At 38.2% G+C, this 21,469-nt stretch overlaps 3 protein-coding genes and 1 pseudogene across 4 annotated transcripts; 1 reads left to right on the forward strand and 3 right to left on the reverse strand.

Moving 5' to 3' along the window:
- Nucleotides 1-531: 531 nt before the first annotated feature.
- Nucleotides 532-5,149, forward strand: LOC110056825 (tRNA 2'-phosphotransferase 1-like; annotated as a pseudogene). The gene is made up of 8 exons (XR_016207968.1): nucleotides 532-741; nucleotides 1,657-1,741; nucleotides 1,846-2,008; nucleotides 2,613-2,711; nucleotides 2,852-2,924; nucleotides 3,564-3,620; nucleotides 3,866-3,973; nucleotides 4,224-5,149. The product of XR_016207968.1 is annotated as a tRNA 2'-phosphotransferase 1-like (transcript).
- LOC110056667 (uS5 assembly chaperone PDCD2-like) lies at nucleotides 3,575-7,930 on the reverse strand. Its single transcript, XM_089291984.1, has 4 exons — nucleotides 7,305-7,930; nucleotides 6,042-6,310; nucleotides 5,365-5,478; nucleotides 3,575-4,829 (listed from the first exon to the last, which is right to left on the reverse strand). The coding sequence occupies exons 1-4, from the start codon at nucleotides 7,891-7,893 to the stop codon at nucleotides 4,647-4,649; spliced, it is 1,155 nt and encodes a 384-aa protein (XP_089148110.1). The 5' UTR covers nucleotides 7,894-7,930; the 3' UTR covers nucleotides 3,575-4,646.
- A 241-nt stretch (nucleotides 7,931-8,171) lies between these two features.
- On the reverse strand, nucleotides 8,172-12,005 carry LOC149111399 (uncharacterized). The gene is made up of 3 exons (XM_089292440.1): nucleotides 11,988-12,005; nucleotides 10,819-10,885; nucleotides 8,172-9,849 (listed from the first exon to the last, which is right to left on the reverse strand). Exons 1-3 carry the CDS (start codon nucleotides 12,003-12,005, stop codon nucleotides 9,371-9,373), a joined length of 564 nt encoding a protein of 187 aa, XP_089148566.1. The 3' UTR covers nucleotides 8,172-9,370.
- A 4,028-nt stretch (nucleotides 12,006-16,033) lies between these two features.
- Nucleotides 16,034-21,110, reverse strand: LOC149111400 (uncharacterized). The gene is made up of 3 exons (XM_089292052.1): nucleotides 20,976-21,110; nucleotides 19,053-19,107; nucleotides 16,034-18,465 (listed from the first exon to the last, which is right to left on the reverse strand). The coding sequence occupies exons 1-3, from the start codon at nucleotides 21,006-21,008 to the stop codon at nucleotides 18,008-18,010; spliced, it is 546 nt and encodes a 181-aa protein (XP_089148178.1). The 5' UTR covers nucleotides 21,009-21,110; the 3' UTR covers nucleotides 16,034-18,007.
- Between the last annotated feature and the right edge of the window lie 359 nt (nucleotides 21,111-21,469).

Genomic DNA, 21,469 nt, shown 5'->3' on the forward strand with positions numbered 1-21,469 from the left:
TTTTTTTGTTACTTTCCTCTTCGAATAAGAAAGTACAGAAACGATTAAAATGACTGAGACAAGTGCCTCGGTTTCCCTCACTAGCTACGGCCCTGGAGACAGATATTCCTGATCAGCAAGCCTTGCCAAGGCGTTCTAGAATTTTGACAATTTAATAACATTATTTCTAGACCTATTTTGGTAAAGGAGGATGTCATGGGAATGGAGGAGATTACAGTGGTGTTCACAGAAATGATCATAACTAACCAAGTGAGAACGATTACAGAGGATGAAACACATAACGAGCCAATCACAACAACGTCTCTTCTTCCCGCGCCCTTGAAACACCGTCTTTCTTTCTCTTTGTTCTTTTTGCACTGGTAAATTACAGAAATGGTACAATGAGTCCCAATTCTGTTCGAATCCAGTTAGAAAACAGTAAAATTACATTTGGCCGATTTCTTTTTGGCTAGCGTAACGCAACTCCGGCTTGCGCGCGGAGAAATACAGCGTTGCGTGACCAATCTACTGAGAAGTGGGAGTCTGGTGCCAAGTATCGCTCGTACGCATACAATTTTGACTGACCGAAATTGGCGGTGCAATGCTGTGACAGGTGATGGTGCAATCTTCATTTCAGCGGAATCGTGAGCATTACTAACTAGATTCTATACAGCTCAATTTTCGGTACTTGAAAGACGTAGAAGTAAAATGAGCGGTAGAAGAAGTCAGCAAAGTGCCGCTAGCGCGAAAAATTCGCAAAAGGTAAGCTCAAGCCCGTGCTCAAGTTCCTGAACAGGCCTTTCGTTAAGGTTAAATTAATACAAATCGAGCTCTTTTTAAGCTTAGAAGTAAATGTTGTAGCTCACAAGTGTAATTGAATCAATCTAGGTTTATTAGGCCAGTGAGTGCAAATTTGATGGAGAAGCTGAGGACATGGTTGGTAAATTTCCTTAGTTACCCCCGGGGGGCACGGGGGAGGGGGGGGGGGGGGCGTGGATAGGGTAGGGGTTGTTAGGCCCTAGTCTAGAATAGGGCTGCGAAATCAGGATATTGGTCTAGTATTAGGTAAGGGCTTCAGTGTCCCAGTGGCACATCCCCACCCAAAGATTCACGGCGTATTCACCCCCAGGGGTCACCAGCTGTGGGGGTCAGGTTGTTAGGGGCTGGGTAGGGTGCAGGCCACACCATTACCCAACCAGTGGGCCAATGAGTGGAAGTTGTTTGTAAACTACATTACACCATACTGTGTGTACAACATGTTCCTTAAAAAAACAGAAATTAGTTCTTTTCACTAAGAGGAATTTAGTTCTTATCTCAACAGATCTAGGGACACAAAAATATAAGAGCTGAACGTAGGGGCAAAAGTAAGTTGTCCTTACTGACATGATATTCAATTTTGCTCCAAATCAGGCTGAGGTCAGTGGAAAAAGTCACCATGTTGCTGTCAGCTATCAGTAATAATTATAATAATTGTTAAAAAAGTACAGTTCCAGAAAATATCCATACTCCCCCCACAGAAGGGATTCGAATTTCCTGGGAGATGGGGGCTCTGTAAGACCAAAACATTTAAAGAAATGTATGAAGATTAATTGGAATTTCTAGATGGGTTGGAGGGTCTCGCAAAAAATCCCAACTGTGAGGGAGGTAACCATGAATATTTATATCAATGTCTTGCAGAGCAACCACAATATTCAGCTGTCCAAAGCTCTTTCTTACATTCTACGGCATGGTGCAGCTAAGGAAGGACTACAAATGACGCAAGGTAATTACAGAAAGAAAAAAGCTAATTTATTATAGCAAATATGATTGCAATCTTACATTTCAGTGAGTACATGTCAAATAAAGGTACTTACATTTTTTGCATAGGTTTCATTTTTGTGGATGACCTTTTAAGACTATGACAGTTCCAAAGATATTCAGAGGATGACGTCAAAAAAGTTGTAGCTGAGAATGATAAGAAACGCTTTGCTCTGAGAAATGATCCAGCGACAGGCTTCAAATCAGAGCAAATCAAGGACACACTATGGAGGTCAGTATGTTAATATTATACGTCATTTATTTTTTTGGTACCAATCATAGCTTAAGCACTCACTGATTGGTTACCTTAGTTACCTGTCTAGTTACGTACATAAGTTCATCCAGTGTGATCATCTGGGCGAGAGTGGTTCTGAACATGTCGAAGTTACAGTGACCTTCGTTTTGACAAGGTAAATTAACCTGAGCAGAAATCATCTTCAGAGTCAAGTCAAACTGTTTTTCAGTTAAAGGTGTTAAACATGTCTTGTCCATTGAAACTGATGTATGTGGGACTTGTGTAAAGTTTGTCAACAGTCGTGAATAATTTGGTATGTACAATGTCCTTGGACAGGTATACACAATGTAATGGGTGTGCAATAAGATTTTTTATTCATTATCCCTTTTGAACAACATGCTCAGTAAATCTCAGTAAATCTCTCAGTTGAAATTCAACCCCAAATGAAAATTCCAGTTCTGATTGCGGGAAAAGACAGCTGTTTACTCAGGCAGGTTAATAATTTATCTGGTTCTACATTATAGCACCCTGATTATTTGTTGCTATCAATAATACATTATTGTGAGTCGTACATATTCACATGTACTGCATGAACATGTAGGTAGACGATCTTGAGTTGGAACCCATTACAGACCATTCTGAAGCACCCACTGTCATACATGGCACCTATCGCGACTGTTGGGAACCGATAAAAACTCAGGTAGGTACTGCATCACATACATGTAGATTAGTTTTAATTACAATTGAAAGCTCAGAGTATCAGCACTGATGTTCCATTGTGTATGAAACTGTGAATACCAGCAGTATCAACATTGTTTAATTTGGCTCTTTTCTGCTTAGGGCTTGTCACGAATGAGCAGAAATCACATCCATTTTGCACCTGGAGAGCCTGGAGAAGAAGGTGTCATCAGTGGTCAGTTTAGAAGTTACCCTTTTATGTTATCTAGAACATCTCGGAGTGCAAAGAAAACCAATTGTCTAATATATACTATAATGTACTAGCCTGAAAGGTCATTCTCAATTACCCTAAAAATAATTTCCCCTCTCTCAGCACTTCTGAAATTGGATTTTCCTCCAAAAAATTTTCCCGAGACACTTTCCTCACCCTTTGGGCAAGTGAAGGACGGAATTTACTATCCTGACTGCAAAATCCACTAGCCCTTAAGGATATAAGATCCCCGGTGGTACTCTGTAGGAGATAGGGATGTTATGCTGGATCACTGAAAACCTTATCCTATACTAGACCATGATCTCAGACTAGCTATTCTCCATTCTGATTTCTATGCACTATCCCAGACTAAACTACCTGAAAACCATACCCTTCACAGCAGCACATACGCATACAGCTTATATATGGGTCAGAGTAACCCCGCCACAGGATAGGACCTGACCTTCTTTGTATGTTGCATGCCCAGTTTCAAAAGCACAAAGTGACTGGTGATTATATGCTACAGAACTGTAGGTACCATGCCCTTGATGGGAATCAATTTGCTAGTCCGTCATGGGTCACCCTGAGCTTTGTGATGCAGATGCTTTTTTTTCTCGACCCTAGGAATGCGATCAAGCTGTGAAGTTGTGGTGTTTATTGATCTCAAAAAGGCCCTTAGTGGTAAGTAACTTAAAATATGAACTTTTTCAAATACAGGTTTCATTTTGATTATTTACAGATCACCCATAACAGTACTACAGTATTTTGTCAAATGAAATCTACCTCTTTTTGTGTTGGGGCTGCCTGACATGCCACCATGCCAACATAACCTGGTTATTATTAGTTTTCAGAATTTTATGCAGTTGCTTTATAGTAAAGTGGCTCTTCCATAGCTAGAAAACTCTGTGGTTTTTCTTTCTGCTCAGATGGCTTCAAGTTTTACAGATCATCCAACAATGTGATCCTCTGCCCTGGAAATGAACAAGGTTTTCTCCCACCTAAATATTTTGAAAGAGTTGTACAGACTAGACCCAGTAAGTACAACAGTGTTTTCACAATCATATGTTTTGATGCATGACAGTAAAAGCACTGTGACAGTCTGTCTCATTTTGTAAATATCATCTTGACTGCTATACTTTTAGTATGTGGTAGGGTCCAGGAAGGCTTGAACCCTGGCGTCCCCCAGATTACAAGACTTAGTAGTATCCTATGCCTTTTGTCTCTCAACAAATTCTTTCTGAGCCAGTTCATGTTGCTGATATGATTATTGGTTGTTCGTTTCAGGGAAAGAATTGCTTTTTCCTGCCACCTGATCATAGTTACCAACCAACAGAGGTGATAGGAGTGACCAAATTATTTTAATTCATAACTAAAATGATTATTATTCAGTTATGAACTGTCCTACCTGTTAGTAGCCTATACACTGCTAGTAAAAATAATTTAACTTGTAAATTACTACCACAGTAACAATATTCAGTTATTATTGTCATGGTAACCATGCAATGTAAATTTTGCTGTAGACTTTCTTGTTTTAATGGTCACAGTGTGTGACAAGACATTCCCTCTTGACTGTACTGGTGTTTGTTCTCTGATGAATTTACAATTATATTATATGTATAAGAATGAACGTAGTTCATAAATTAGTTAGTTCAAAAACTTATGCGGACCAAATATCAATACAACAGTAGATTCAATTTAACATCCTCATCAGGTTTCAAAGGCAATAGTTGGTAACCCTGTGTCAGCAAAATTTTGTTTCCATAGAAACTCTCTCAGATATGAAGTGCCATCACTGCAACTTTCTGAACAAGTGAAGACAACTAATGTACCCCAGTCCACACTCTCCTCAATGCTGTCCACTTGTAAGTAGTTGAGCAGCTGGGGCATAACCTACATGTAAGCAATAAAAAATTATTATTATAAAAAATAAATAATTCGTAATGTATACTATTGATAATAACTAAGAAATAAATAAGCCAAAAGCCACCATAAATTGGGTGAAAGCTTGAGATCAAATAGATGCTATTTTAATATTATAATATCAAAATACAATGTTAGCGTCACTTATGTATTTCGTGTTCACTATTTTACGAGACAGTTTTAGCTTCTACCTATACATGTAGTCGTATCTAAATGGTCACAGGCCCACTGTTAGTCCTCCAGACCACAATTTAGATTGATTTTAAAAATAAAAAGTTACTTTTAAGACTGCCTGCACTTGTTTTGATGAGCATTTTAATCTTTCGTTAGTGGCATTTGCTGCATCTAACTCACTGTCTCAGGAAGCTTGCCTTGATATTTTACAGTATCAGCTTCAAAGCTGACCAACTATTTACTATGCACTAATTTAATTATGGCAGTATTATCATACCCACACATACATAATTTAGGGACAAGCTCTTATTTGAACAAATTTAATTCTTACCTGAAATTCAAACACCCTTTCAGATCCACATTCACATTTTGAAATATCTCCATCATTAGGTTTACCTTCATCAGAAACCCACAGGGGCTCACCATTTTGGTGATAGCGCAAAACCTAATAAAATAAACAGTTGAACTTTCAACTTATTTTTACAAATATTACTTTTATAACTATTACTTTTATCCATATATAGAAGGCATGTAGATGCCCAAATTGGATTCAAACCTTTAATTAAATTGCTTGTAAAAATCTAGTATAAATTCATTTGGCAAAATCTTTTGATTAGTTTGTTTCATTTGACACTGAGCTGAGGTAGATATCAATTGATACATTAAACTGTAAAGTTGCTGCCTGAGTGTCGAAGGTGTACATTTACGTTCTTAATTTAATAATATATAGTTCTCAATCAGTCAATTATTGCAAATAAGTTCCCCTACAGGGTCACGGGTTTCAATAAGGCCAGGCACTACGTAATTTGAAGACGATCTGACCATCTAGAAGAAGATGATTTGATCATCTAGAAGAAAGTTTTTCTACACAAGAAGTTTAGTTCAAAAAGTTTTGCCAACCTGTGGAAACCAGTTGCCTTAGTGATAAAAACATTGATGAAACCCCTACAGGGTGTGGGGGGCTAATATGTCCATGTTCTCTTTTCATCTGCTCACTAGGAAACAAACCTGTTTTGGCTCTCTTGCAACTCTCTTCTTGAATTTTCTAAACTGTTTGTCAGCAAGTAAAGCTTCCTTTCCAAGCGTAGCCAGAGATTCTAGTTCTTTGTCATTATCTGAGTCACCAAGAAGTTCTTTCGATTTCACAAACTGTTTGTATTCATCTATTCTCTCCTTTTCACTCTTATTGCAAGCAGCACTGTCATCTGGTTCTGTCTCAATCACTAGCTCATATTCTGGAAAAAGGACTTTGCTTTTTTTCTTGCATGTGGTAGCCCCTGGGAAGTCAAAATAAAATTATTATCATTAATTTCATTTATCACTGTACATTTATAAAATAGCCACCAAAAATGTGCTGATTGCTTTAAAATCGTGTTTCTAATAAGCAATTAGATTATGAGCTCGAGATTTGTATCGTGTGATAGTTCTATCACACATAGAAATTGAGAGCGAATAATCTACTTGTTTTAGTATAAATCTACTAGTTGTTCAAAACTTTATCTAAATCCTCTTCACAGACACTTCGAAAATGCCAAGAAGCAGCCATGATTTTGTTAACAAGGGCACACTGCCACGCTACTCACTGTCTATCACAGAATAGATAGTAAATTTATACTAAAACTTGATAGAAACAGAACTAGCACGAGTTGTTGCTATAATGATGGCGCAAGCAACGAGAATTTATTTTTACATTTTGATGATCAAAGTAAACAAGTTGTTTTTCTTTTTTTCGTCGCAGTATTTTCCGACAGAAATAGATAACATATTCTCTGAGTTTCTACTGAGTTATAGAAAAATTGGTTGGAGGTGTGCAGCCTGCTTCCCAAAACCAATACACTATCTAAGACCAAAATCTGTGATTTTCTCTACCCTATTATGACCCAAGCAAAAATTTCGATACCCTATTTAAGACCTGACCATTAAATCAATACTGTGTTTTGGCCCTGCCTTACAGTATAACTAGTTCCCTAGTTTATACCAATGTTAAAAGCATTGGGAAGGGCTTTTGTTGATAGTCTCATTGATAATGATGAAAAAGTAGCGTCTTCTATTTAAAAAACATATCCAATTCAAGATTAGAGTGCAAAAACTGGCTTAAATCAATACCCCATTCTGACCAAAGCGAGTAGCACACCCCCCCCCCCCCCCCGTCCCCCTCTGCTTCAGGCATTTTCCAGTGTTAATAATTTTTGCTATATTTTATGGCCATGAAATGACAGGATAAGCTTTATAGCACTACAGATTATTTCATAGTATTATGTTTACAGTCACCTTCTACCAGTTGATCTTGACTGCCCTCTGCACACAATTTCGTGCACAAGTTTTTGTGCCCTGATTTCCAGTCCACCGTCTGATGTTCACGGCAACAATACTGAGCAATGTGACATTTCGAACACTTCTTGTCTCCTTTGCAGCCGCACACATCGCACAAACTTGTCCAAGCCTTTGGTTTAAACTCATTTGTCACGGATTCTACCGAGAGTTCGTTGATCTCATCTAGCTCTGGAGGGGGCTGATAGCTGTAGAACTTATTATCGCGTTTTAACTGGTTTCTCAGAACAAGGAAGCAATCGCTGCGGTTTTTGGAGTGGCATTTTCCATCTTTGCAGCAAAATACGAAAATCGTTCGATGAAAACTTCGGTCGTCGGCCAACGGAGCGTACACTTGCAACAGTAAGATCATAGGTTTTTGGCAGATCTTACAGAGCAAGCGCCTAGAATCAGGCAGATCTTGTAAGTTTAGCCACGCTGGTTTTCCACCGATTTTACTCGGAAAGAAGGCGCTGGTCATTTGAAGTCTACGAACTGCATCATTGCCTATTTCTTCAGCAAAACCTAATTCAACTTCTTTGGCCGCCATGTTGGTTCACGCTCTTCTGCTGTCATGGGTAACTGCAGGCTCACTTCAAGACCTCGTTCCCAGTTCCCAAGGAGACTCCGACTTCGAAAATCGGAGGGTTCGAAACAGTAAATACCAGTATAGAACACCTAGCTTTTCATGAGAGAAGCAAAATAATGATTCGAATAATAGAGAGGTCCGTAAAAAATTGGAATTCCACTATACTACTCTGCCTGAACAAAGGAATCAGAACCAGATTGCTTGCTTAAACATTTTATAGGTATTACACTGGCTATTAATGATTAATATCGTACAAGCAAGCATTTGAGGGCTAATTAATTTATTATTGCACTGGCGTACTCTTTTTAAAATGATGTCCGAAAGAGAAACTGTACATGGTTCGTCCACTCCTACCAGCGGTGTGAACGGGGCGCGGAGGGCGGTGGAAGCTAGGAACGCAAAGGGAAAGGTTTAAGAAATCGTGTTCCTTAAGTTTTTGCATGACTTTTGCATTGATCATTGATGAATGTGATTTACTTAAAATGACAAAAGGTTCACTGCAACAGCACTAAGGGTTCACTTGGATTCGCTACAGGGGCCGATCTAGCGGGAGGTTACAGGGGTGCCCACCTCCCCTCCCCCCCTCGAGATGACATGCGGCTTTCTAATAAACTTGTATTCTGCAAAAGAATCCATGTGGTTTATTGGTGTTACGCCACTCCGTAGTGGTGCACCCCCTCCTAAGAAAAATCCTGGAGAAATGGATCTGCCCCTGCGCTACATAATAGAATTCTTTATTTTATATAAAATGCTTTTTTAGAAATGAAAAATGGAGTGTTAAGTCGACAAAAACTGCACGCGGAGAGCATCGTGGGCATAAATAAAGGAAACTGGCGGTATACCAAAAGCTAATAAATGTCTCTTCTTAACTCTTTTTACCGGAATGGAGGAAAAAAGATGTCGACCGTATTTCAAGGTGAAGGTTAAAATTATTATACATTACTGAAAACGAAAGAATTGGAGGACTCTCAATCTCGTTCGCAAGGCCCACGTTACGTGGGCTCTGGGAAGTACATTGGAGGACTTTCTATTTTGCAGCCTTAACCTGCGCGCGCATGCCTGCCGAAGCCTTGTTCTTATCCAGTCTTCCCCTATTACACTCCTACTTTTCTACCAGATAACTAATCGATTAATCCTTGTCTTCTCACTCTTTTCTCACTGCTTCCCTCTCTGATCTCTTGCTTTGTTTCTTCGTTTTCCATGCAACGTTTCCTTTACTCGCTCATTTTTGTTCGTCTCGCTTCTTTTCTTCCACTTTCCCTTCTGTTTCGTCTCTTTTCTATTCTCTTTCAGTCCTACTTTCTCTCTCCTCTCCTTCCTATTTCCTTATCCTCTCTTGTCTTTCCCTCTCTTCTGTTTATGTTTCTGTTCCTGTTTATGTTTTCGCGTTTTGTCCTCTAACCCCTACCCTTCCTTTCTTCACTTTCTCTTTGCACTCCTATCCTTCCTCTTCCCCCTCATCACCGTCATTATTCTCATCACCATTCTCTTCATCATTATCATTATCATCTTGCTCCTCATCTTGTTCGTTTCCTTCATCTTCATTCCCTTGTTCATCTCCACCTTCTGGTTCATCGTCTTCGTCTTGAACCTGATCTTCGTCCACGTCCTCCTCACCTTCTTCCTCTGCTCTTCCTTCTTTGTTGCCGTCTTCTTCGCCTTGACTTTCTCCTCTTTCTTCGTCACTTAATTCCTCTTCCCCCGACTTTATTTCATCTTCATCTTCATCTGGGTCGTCGTTTTCTTCTTCATCATCCTCTTCACTTGGGTCGGCCTCTGCTTCTTCGCTACCCGGTTTCTTTGTGCGTATTCTAGTTGAAGTTCGTTTTCTTCTGTTGGACCTTTGTGTTCGCTGTTTTCTTTTTGAGGCACACGGCTTACTGTTCTGTCGCTGAGCTTTTCGTAAAGTTGTTGCACCTGCAGAGATAAATAGTTTGCCAAATTCAAATGTCAATTAAAAGGTTCTGATAGCATGTCATCGGTCGTGAGTAGCTTTAAAAAAGCAAGGCAAACTAGCGAATTCAGCGGCAACAAGCTTTCTACCTAGTGTAACTATATAGGAGAACGCTGGGTGTCCTGTGAGTATAACCAGAGGAAGTTACTTTTGAGCCCCCCGCTCCCACCTCCCAACTTTAAGGACTTGTAATGAACTACAAATTTGATGGCTCTTCCTAATTTCATCCATGCAATAACAATTTGGCATGATTTTTCATTGGACAAGGATCTTGATGTTTCCATGGCAGCGATATTTTGACCGGCATGTTTTCTAAATTTCAATTTTTTTGTAATGAAAAAAAATTTAACTTCTTTGCACTAAGTAACTTTCACATTTTTAGTTATTTTCATTCTATTTTAATTGCATGATTATGTAGTTTTCAGGCGTTTTATTGTGACAAAGGAAAAGTGAATTCCAAAGAACAAGACTCACTAAAGACCTCATTGGAATGCAGTAGCTTGAAGAACCAGGCGCAGACAATATTCTTATTTATTAGTATTTATTAGTAGTTGGCTGGTAGCTATATACATTTAGTATCACCCAACTAGTGGACTAATGCAAATCCTGCATTTTAATTGGCTACGCTACTAGAGGACTATTAGAAATAGTCCTCGTGTAGCGAAATTGGCGCAATCGAGCGTGACACTTTCTTTCGTTTTATTCCCAAATAAATATTTCTTCAACTTGCATTTGCTAACTTTATTATTGCCTTTTCTGTCCAACTAGTTGGGTGATACTAAAACAATTAGACCCTTCGCCCTCAAGGGCCACGGGTCAATAGCTCATTCGGCTTCGCCTCATGGGCTATTGACCCGTAGCCCTTGCGGGCTACGGGTCTAATTGTTAAATAGCGCGGGCGATCATCTTACAGATAAGGTACCACTGAATACCTTGTGGGCTTGTGACGGCAACGGTTTTATTCACCGAAATCTGCACAGTCCCAACCTTGGGAATAGGCTAAAACAATAATAATGATGGAGAGCTGGGTTAATAAGCGCATTTCCAAGTCACCTTTTGCCTCTGTGTTAAACTGAGTCTACGTGTGAAACCAATCATATTCATACGTGTTTCGCCTACAGGTTCATTTTCATGCAAATCAAACTCAGCTTCATGTAAAATGTCTCGGGCAAAGACTCGTTTTGAAATAGAGGCACCAGGTAATTAGGAAATTATTTATTCTGAAGGAGCTAAAGCAATCTATTAACTAAAGGAAGAAAAAACATGCGGTAGGAAACAAGATACCAAAACGCTACAACAGTTTAGCTAAGCCCTGGGAAAATTGAATGGATTGCACACAACAACACGAAATTTTTAAAATGTTGGCAACTTTTTGGACGTAATGTAGCTAATTTAAATTACCTTCCGTGATCGCCATGGAAACCAATGTTGGTTAGAGTTAATGCAGTTATTGCGCAAAAGGTGGTAGCAATCTATTTTGAATTAAACGACCGTACGTAAGCAGAAAAATTAATCAAACCATCTTATAAAACTCATGATTCTGTTAAAGGTGATGATCAAACAGGCATTTTACTCTTTATCTAGCTACGGCCATCCGGCAGGCAATGTTTCATAAGGAGAACGTGTGCAGCGGGTAAATGATATGTTGTGAGAATTTTATAAAGCCGTGATAAACATATTAAACAATTTCAGTAATTCAATGTTTTGACTGCCTCAGCCACAGGATTAAAAGTGGCAGTGAGTGCTATTGAGTAACATAGCTATGGAAAAACAAACAGGCTAATAACAAAAAAAAAAAACCTGCCAAATTTGTAGTACTTTGTGAATCATTCACAAAGTACATGAAGTTCAAGTTGAAGTTCAAGTTTGCGGCAGTAAATTAAACGAAATTTTTAAATTTCTGCCAGTGGCTCAAGGCCATTCCTGAAATTCCATTCGCAATCATCCTGGGACTTGTGCGAATTTTTGCTGCGGCAGCTCCGAGAAAAATTGCTGCTGAGGGAAAGTCCAAGTTAACATTCAAACCATGGTACTCGCAAATTTCGAGTAGTTTAACAAGACCCGAGAAAAAGTCAAGTCGATTCCACGAGGAATCGGTTACATTTTCATCGGTCGCCATGTTTATGGAAGCTTGGCGGGAAGCTCTGTGACCGTGGCGTAAATGCCTGGTGGCCATGCCTGGGATCAATATCAGCAATGGCCAATTTAAAGTTGTTAAATTGGCCGATTTACGGACGTTAATTCGGCCGATTTAAGGATAAAGCTATTTAGGGCTATTCTGGAGTCATGAGTTACATGAGGCGATTTTGATAATTTTTATATAGTTATTTTTATATAAGGTCATTTGCCCACATGCTGATATTGCCGATCCCATGCCTACTGGAGTCAAGTGAGATTATCGAATGAAAATATATTTTTATCGAATGGAAATATATATTTTATCGAACAAAAAAATTTTTTTATAGAATGAAAATATTTTTATCGAATGCAAATATATTTTTATCGAATGAAAATAATTTTTACCGAATTTTGCTACATTTCGGCAACCAAATATCGTTCAACTCATAAGATTATGTTTTCTTCGTATATGTCGTTCGCTCTTGAGCTGTGTTCATTATCTTCTGTTTCTTTTCACTTGAATTTATCAAGTAGACACATTAATTTGTCAAGTACAGTAGATAACCGTTCATTATTGTCCAAATGAGTGCTTTTTTTGTTGTCTACTCGGGCTCCGCTATAATCGGTGCTTGCGCACAATTAAAATAACACATTCTCATGATTAAATTTCTATATATTAGTGCTTAAACTATAGCTGAGCATTTGACAATCTCGAGAGCGTTTTATCTAAATCTGCTGAGACAGCTGAAACGTCTATGAAGTGTAAGACTGAAAGGTCAAGAAAGCGGGAAACTGTTTGCGGCAACAAGGGAAACTTTCGTCCCATTTCCATAAAAACCGGTTAACAAAAATATTAATGTTTGGTTACCTTACTACATGATATTCTTGTTGAAGATGCGCAGCCCGTGTTTTGTTGTAAGGGCGTCAATTGGACATAAACTATTTTTCAGACATTCGATCACAAAACAGGTAGAACAGCACGCGTTCGCAGTTCTTTTAAACAACGTATTCATTACATAAAGCGCATTCTCTGATTGGCTGTTAAAATAAACATTTTAGCTGCCCATCTTTTATGTGCAATGACGTTTCCGGGCAATTTTTCCGCCCACTTTTTTCGTCTTTTTCATTTAAATCAAAGCAGGTCTCATTGTCTTGCCAACTGAAGTCGTGGGACATTGCCAATTTTATGAAAAAGCTATCTTTTAATTATTTAGTGAAGTTAAAGGTATTACAGCATGTTTGTGCGTTATAAATTTAGCCTTGAATTGCCTTGATTTGCAGGTATTTTGTTACGTAGCAACGCCTAGCTGTAGCAACGGTCAGAAACGAACATGCTTCCAGGAAAATAATGTCGCCTGATCTCATATTATATTTTGCAGAAATTCTACATGGTTGCCACAAGCATCACTTTTCAAAATTCCCTGTCTTTTCAATTCCCTGATAAAAATACGATTTCCTTAACCAAATAAATAAAAAACGTCAGATTTAGTAGTGGCTGCACTGGCCTCAACTTACAGATCAATGGTATTAAATCAGCCAGAATTCAATTTTCCCTGACTTTTCTTTCAAAATATAAATTTTCGCTGACTCTAAAATAAAATTCCGTGACTTTCCCCTGACCTCGAAGAATTTTATTCCTGACCATTTCCTGACCTGCGGCGACCCTGTTCTATTCCTAGTTACCTTGATAAATTTGTTAGATATTAAATATAAGAATGTTTCCTTTTTTCTGCGCCATTAATTTAGGTCAAGATTTGCCATTGGCGTAAATCAAATGCGCTCAATAAATGGTTAGAGTTTCTAGTCTTCTCGGATAAGGACGATAAACCGTAGGCCCCGTCTCACAACTCTTCATATAATTCTGTGGGACGTAAAAGAACCCACACACTGATTGAAAAGAGTAGGGGATGTAGCTCCCGGTGTGGTGATCTCTTATTAGCTGCATAAGCTACACTGAAATCCGAGGGTAAATAAAGTAATGTATGTATGTATGTATGGTGCACAGTGGCGAGGGTCTAGCACAGGTTTAGGGGGATGCGGGATGGCAGTAAAAATAGAGGTAAGAAATTTTAACACGGAATGCGGGATAAAAATACTTCGGCGGGAGCGATTTGCTCCTTTTGACAGGTGGGATGCGGAATGAAACACAGAAATTCACTCGCATGTACGTTACGCGGAGATCTGCGACTCTAACCAGGCGTGATCTAGCGTGCGAGCAGGCTCACGTTGGAGCACAAGCGCACGCGGCGTAGCTGCGAGCGCGAAATCACCTCGTCACCAGACTCCTTCCCGCCGGATCGTTTTGCTCTTCACTACTCGCGCACGTGACTCAAAGGTGAGCCAACTCGCAGGCTAGGCATGATCGCGAGAAACATACTGAGTGGGGCGGGATGCTCCGAGGGTTTTCCTCCCTCCACAAAATCCAACATCTCCAAATTCCAATTCGGCCAGGATAGAAGACCCGCATGAAAACCAAGTAAAGCTGATGTAGCTTCCCCTCTAAAATTTGTCATCTGCAATTTCCTTGTTTATTACTTTTTTATTTACATAACTGATAGGGCTGCTAGAATATGGGGCGCCGTTTGTAAATTTATTATTTAGACCGAATTTATGCCATTTTCCCCTTATTTATAAATAATTGGAAATGCCACAAAATTTGTTTATAAATAAGACACAAGAACTTGTCCGTTGATATGTAAATAATTATTTTAGGTACGTCCTGATTTATAAATAATCTTTTACCATAGAGTTATTATATATAAATAACAAACTAAACAACTTCAATTATTTATAAATCAGGTCATCTCTAAAATAGTTATTTACATATCATAAAGTTTGTAAATCCCATTATTTATAAATAAATTACTTCGCCGGGAGTGTAAATTAATTATTTATAGATAATGAACTTCACTAAGTGTGTAAATTCATTATTTAGAAATAATGAATTTCACCTCGCCGAGTGTAAATTTATTATTTATAAATAATGAACTTCACTGAGTGTGTAAATTCATTATTTAGAAATAATAAATGTCACCTCGCCGAGTGTAAATTTATTATTTATAAATAATGAACTTCACTGAGTGTGTAAATTCATTATTTAGAAATAATGAAGTTTCACCTCGCCGAGTGTAAATTTATTATTTAGAAATAATGAATTTAACCGTGTGTGTAAATTCACTATTTACATACTCAATGAATTTACATACTCAATGAAGTTCATTATTTCTAAGTAATAAATTTACCCTCGGCAAGATGAAACTTCATTATCTCTAAACAATGAATTTCTAAATAATGAATTTACACACACGGTTAAATTCATTATTTCTAAATAATAAATTTACAGTCAGCGAGATGAAACTTCATTATTTCTAAATAATGAAATTACACACTCAGAGAAGTTCATTATTTATAAATAGTAAATTTACAGTCGGTGAGGTGAAATTCATTATTTCTAAATAATGAATTTACACACTCAGTGAAGTTCATTATTTATAAATAATAAATTTACACTCGGCGAGGTGAAATTCATTATTTGTAAATAATGAATTTACACACTCAGTAAAGTTCATTATTTATAAATAATAAATTTACACTCGGCGAGGTGAAATTTATTATTTCTAAACAATGAATTTACACTCCCGGCGAAGTAATTTATTTATAAATAATGGGATTTACAAACTTTATGATATGTAAATAACTATTTTAGAGATGACCTGATTTATAAATAATTGAAGTTGTTTAGTTTGTTATTTATATATAATAACTCTATGGTAAAAGATTATTTATAAATCAGGACGTACCTAAAATAATTATTTACATATCAACGGACAAGTTCTTGTGTCTTATTTATGAACAAATTTTGTGGCATTTCCAATTATTTATAAATAAGGGGAAAATGGCATAAATTCGGTCTAAATAATAAATTTACAAACGGCGCCCCATAGCTAGAATAGCCAGTAAAGAGACGCGGCTTTTCGTCATAAAATACCTGGGAACAACTCTCTAACACGTACATCTGGAGTCGGTATCTGTAACATTTTACAACCAATTTTACTATCGTTAAACTCTCATAAGAAAGACAGTTCTCAAGTCACGAACTCTTTAGAAGTGTTGTTCTGTAGTTAAAAATACTTTAGAGTACAGAATGCATGATGACTTGTGATTTAAGATGGTTGAATCTTTGAGTTAAAGATTGCAAACAGCTTGCATATTCAATGAAACCCTGTAACATTGCACATGGTCCGTACTACTACAATGGAGCCTCTCTCTCTCTTTCCTGGCTTAATTTCTAATCTGCAACTAATGCAAGCACGAGATTCAAACAAGCAAGTGATGCTTGTCCTGATGTAACCTGCAATCAGGTGTTTCTTTTTTCGCTGTTCACCCCCCTCCCCCGAAAACAAACAACAACAACGCCTGATTGGTCTACCTTAGCGAGTATTTACAATAACTGATGAAAACGAGCTGCTTAGGCACTATTAGAAAAGAGCGCCTAAGTACCACCAGTCATTTACAGAGAGATGCTGCTAACATGCCAAACAATATGACTATAAGGAAAAAAACACCAATGAAATATAAATTTACAGTAGTCATGGCTATTTTCTTGGAAGGGGGGGGGGGGGTGGCCTATTTACAATTATTTTATTTGTAAGTTGTCTAGATGAATGTCCGGAAAGCAAAATTATCGTATGATCCTCAGTTACATGTCTCTAGCTCTGAAGCCTTTTTTTCTCCATGTGTATGACATTCAAATGTGGTAGCTTCAATGAGTTACATGTAGGTTAAAATGGCCTGCAAACAGGCTTCCTCGTGGGGCATCGAATGAAAAAAATAAAAACAAAAACAAAAACACAAACAAAACAAACAAACAGACAGGCAGAAGACAGAGCAAGTCAACTGCAGTCCATTAGACCTTGGTCTCCTTGTACATTTCCTGCTTCCTGATTTTATGTGCTTTAAATCCACGAAGACTCACACTGTAGGGAGTCTGTTCACAGGGATAATGGAATTGTAATAACACAATAACTTAGTTAATTGACTTTGAAGTTGATGCTTATCTTGGATGTAATTGGCTGGTATAAATAAACTATCCCTGAATAAATTAAATGAATTATAATACATGTTGTCACCCTCATTCTTGCTTACAGTAAATAATATTTACAGCTCTAAATCAAGAGAAGATCATGGTCAAGAGAGTTTATAATCCCCCCATATAAGCCTTATTCCTACCGCAATCCATCTCACATTTTATTTTGGATGTGGTAGCCAGATCTTCCACAGGTAATGTTACCATGTGTGATGCATAGATGTTTTGTTTTGTGTAGGAAGAAAGCATGTGCAAAGCCACTCAGACTGTCAACATAAGCAAACTCCCCAACATGGGACTTCCCAAAACCCTTACTCTATTTACGACCAAAATCTGTGATCTTTATGACCATACCAAGAATTTGAAACCCTATTTATGACCTGACCATTAACTCAGTACCCTGTACTTTCAGGCCTGTCTTAAAATATGTTCCCTAGTTCAGACCAATGTTAAATTGCAGTAACCATAATTGTGAAGGGCTTTTGTTGATGGTCTTATCGATAATGATGAAAAAGTAGCTTCTTCTAAAAGAACCTACATGTACCCGATTCCAGACTAGAGTAGAAAAACCATACCCTAATTTGACAAAAAATGGCCAAAATCAATAACCTATTTATGACTAACACAGCTAAAAACCATACCCTCTGAGGCCACACATACCTATGTAGCCCATACAAGTGTGTATCCCCCTGGGTTTCTAGACCACGTAGGGATTTCAAAAACTGGAAGTGAACTAATAACTTGAGAGGGATTACCGTGAGAATAAGGCCCCTGTAGGGTATGAACTCTCTTTTCCTTTATCTGCTCTTGGTAGTCTCTAGTCAGCTTTGGTTCCAGGCTGGGTAACCTGCATCAATTACATATTTGTTAGTCTTAATCATTAAATTCCTCTTTGAATTTTATGTCTCTTGTAAAACTCAATCAAAGCCTCCACCATCATCAAAACCTCCCCCATCGAACCCGCCACCGTCATCAAATCCTCCACCACCGTCGTCAAACCCACCGCCACCATCAAACCCACCAGCATTGCCATAATGTTCATGATATTCCGGACCTCCATGGTGGTGATGCTCATGAAAGTGATCTCCGCCACTATGAAAGTGATCATGATCATGTACATGAATGTGCGCGCCATGACCGTAGTAGTGAGGACCATGCAGGGCATTTGAGAGTACCGCACCAGCTGCCATTCCTACTAATAGGTCCCCGCCTCTGTCCCTGTCCTGGACAACTACTGTTTGAGGTTGCTGATAAAAGCCAGGTTGTCCATATGCCACAGGCTGACCAGGGTAGCGCTGATTGTAGTATCCTTGCGGTGGTGGTCCACGTTGCTGTGGATATCTGGCTTGTTGTGGATAAGCTGCAGGATATTGCACTGGAAAATAATAGATAAAAAGTTACAAATACTAGAAGTGACAAATATTATGTTCTTGGAAAAATAAGCATCTTACAGAATTTTAGTAAAATTTCAGTGCTTCATCATCTTGATTTTTTTGGAATGTTATGCCGTGTTGCGATCTCAATTTCTTTTTTCAAAGGCTTGCAAAAAAGATATCTAGTCTCACTGTCTCGCAAAGTCATGTGTTTTTACAATTCACTACTGGGGCAGAGACGGATTTTGGAGAAGAGGGTTTGAGAAAGGGACTGCCTTCAATGGGGGTCTGGAAATGGGATGAGGTTCTTTGAAATGAGATTTCCAGCAATCTGAGGCCAAGTCAGCATGTTAAAATCTTTGTCTCATTGATATTTTTTGTTAAATAAATCTAGGGGGTTTGAATGAACCCCTGAACACCCCTAGATCTGCCCCAGCATTAACACCCCAGCACTAACTCTAACTAATTAGCCTTAGGCAAAACCTCACGCTGACTTACCATTTCTCTTTTTAAACTTGACATGCAATACAACACAGTTCAATAATTATACATGGATATTTAAAAAGTAGCAAAAACTGACAATACTCACCTACAGTTTGTGTTCCTGGATGCTGAGGTGTTACAACAGCTTGTTGAGTTGTCACCTGAACCAAACAAAACACAAATCATTATGAAATGTTAACTGTACAATGGATGGGGGACCTGCAGATAAACCAATCAGGGATATACATGTAGCTAAGAAAGCACTAAGTCGGCTCATTTACAAGCCCAGCTGGCTTTTATGTCCTTGGCAGCTCCAAAGTTTACCCAAGTCTTTGTTTTTGTGTAAAATTTGAGCTGGTTAAATTAGCCAGCAACTGGCTTTTAACTACATCCCTGTCCAATATGATCTGAGAATTTTGTTTTACTTTTGAACATGAAATTTTTGTGAAACATTATTAATTTCTCAAATTTCTTGATTAAAAAAATCTTGAAATTAACATGAGGCAAACAATAAGTGTTGCAGAAAATATAACATGATCTGAAAATTAAGTGACTCACATAATTTCATGCTACTGTTGACATATAGTCCCGCCATTGCGTTTTTGTTAATTTTGATGTTATTGTACCTTTGATATCGGTTTACTGAATTCAAGGACATGTTAATTAAAAGTAACATTGCCAAGGAAACAAAACCTATGTTACTCAAAAACGCAAAGTTTAAGTGATTTGAAATATAAAATTTACGCAAAATCACTGACATTAAGTGTCATAAAATACGGGCACCTCAAACTCGCGAAATATACAGGTCACAAAAATTTCATGTAATAAGGTAACTAACAATTAGATTATGAGCTCGAGCTTCCTATTTAAACAATAGAGTGTTTCTGTCGAGGAACTATCGGCTGATAGTTGCCCCACGGAAATTTGATGTTCTTAAAACAAATATGCTAGTTTTAAGAACATCAAATTTCCAAGGGACCACTATCAGACCGATAGTTCCGAGACATAAACACTTTATTGTCTTTATTGTTCACCACTAAATTTTCTTCCGCGGGCCAGTTCAAAAATCACATTGAATTATTTTCAACTTTTTAAGATGAAAGCCGTGAAAGCCAAATGTAAAATTTAAAAAGGAAAATAAACAAAACCCACTTGATACAATTTCAATTGTTTATTTTTTTTTATAAGCTCGCTTGTTTACAGAAAATTTTTCACGGACGAGTACTATCCATCCAGGTATTTTCCACGGACGGGCACTATGGGCTGATAGTGTCTCTCCGCAGATGAACACTATCGTGTCACGTGATCAATTTAAACCAATAAGAATCGGTGAAAATTTAGTGGTGAACTATAACGTCTGATAGTTGACGTAGGCACAGTCCGAGTTTACAAATAGAAATCAAGATCAGGTGATCTAATTGTTTTAGTTTAAACCTACTAGCCGTTCAAATCTTCATGGAAAATCCATAATTTATATTTGTTCAGATTTACTGGTAACCTAAGTATTTCTGGTCATGAAATTTGCCCAGTTGCAGGGGGTCAAAGCAGGAAGATGGAGAGTTCAGTGTCAATAAGATACATGTACGAAAGTTTCAGTTCCAGTAGCACCAAGGAACTGAAAAGCTTACGGGTGAAAAATCTTATTAAGATGCTACAAATTTAAAGATAAAGATAATCCTATCAAAAGCAATACGACCATTCAAAAAGATAAAGTAAACTACGGGATAAAAGCTAATATTACAAGGCTAAGAATATATTCTAAAGCAGTCTAAAGCTGTATAAAGGAGCATCAGACATGTAAAAAGTGGCACGATTGCAAACTGGATTAAAATGTGATTGCATGAACTTTTCATGCCATATGCAGAAACATTCTGGGCGATTTCGGGATGACTTTTATCACAACTGACAACTGGGGTTATAGATAATTTGAGCGAAAACGTTCTAGAAGCCACTGTTGGCATACCGACCATCTGCGATTTAAGTTTTGGTTGGAGTAAGCAGGGAATATAGAAATTGTAAAGCAACTTACAACTGCTCCAGGCGAAGATGAACCGCAGCCCATGAAGAATTGATTCTTAGCGACAATCCAACATCGCAGAAATTCACGTTTATCGCCGAAATCTAAAAATATCCGCTCAAGCAGAAGCAGAAGCGAATAACTTTTGTTGACGTGTGCGCCTGCGTGAAATGAGAGTTCCCATGGTTACGTGGGGTTACGGGGGGGGGAAGGCTTAAGGGGGGTGGGTGGAGGGGGCGATAGACAGTCACATTCATTTATTTCTCTTTTCAACTTCTTCAGTTTCATCAGTACTTTATATCATTTTTTTCCAGCTTCCCAGCGGTCCGGAATCCTAAATCCACGAATCTGATTGGCTAATCGCGCGCGCTCCAGCGGTACGGATTTTCCCATGCGTACCCAACTTCCGTACCCCGGTTACGGACCGGCTCCGAAATTTTCCAACTTTGGCAACTTTTCAAGCTTAGTTTGTGTTACACCGTAAAACAACGTAAAATGTAACACAG

Source organism: Orbicella faveolata, unplaced genomic scaffold (genome assembly GCF_042242905.1).
Source record: "Orbicella faveolata isolate gen_17 unplaced genomic scaffold, um_ofav_v1 contig_24, whole genome shotgun sequence".
Taxonomy (NCBI): domain Eukaryota; kingdom Metazoa; phylum Cnidaria; class Anthozoa; order Scleractinia; family Merulinidae; genus Orbicella; species Orbicella faveolata.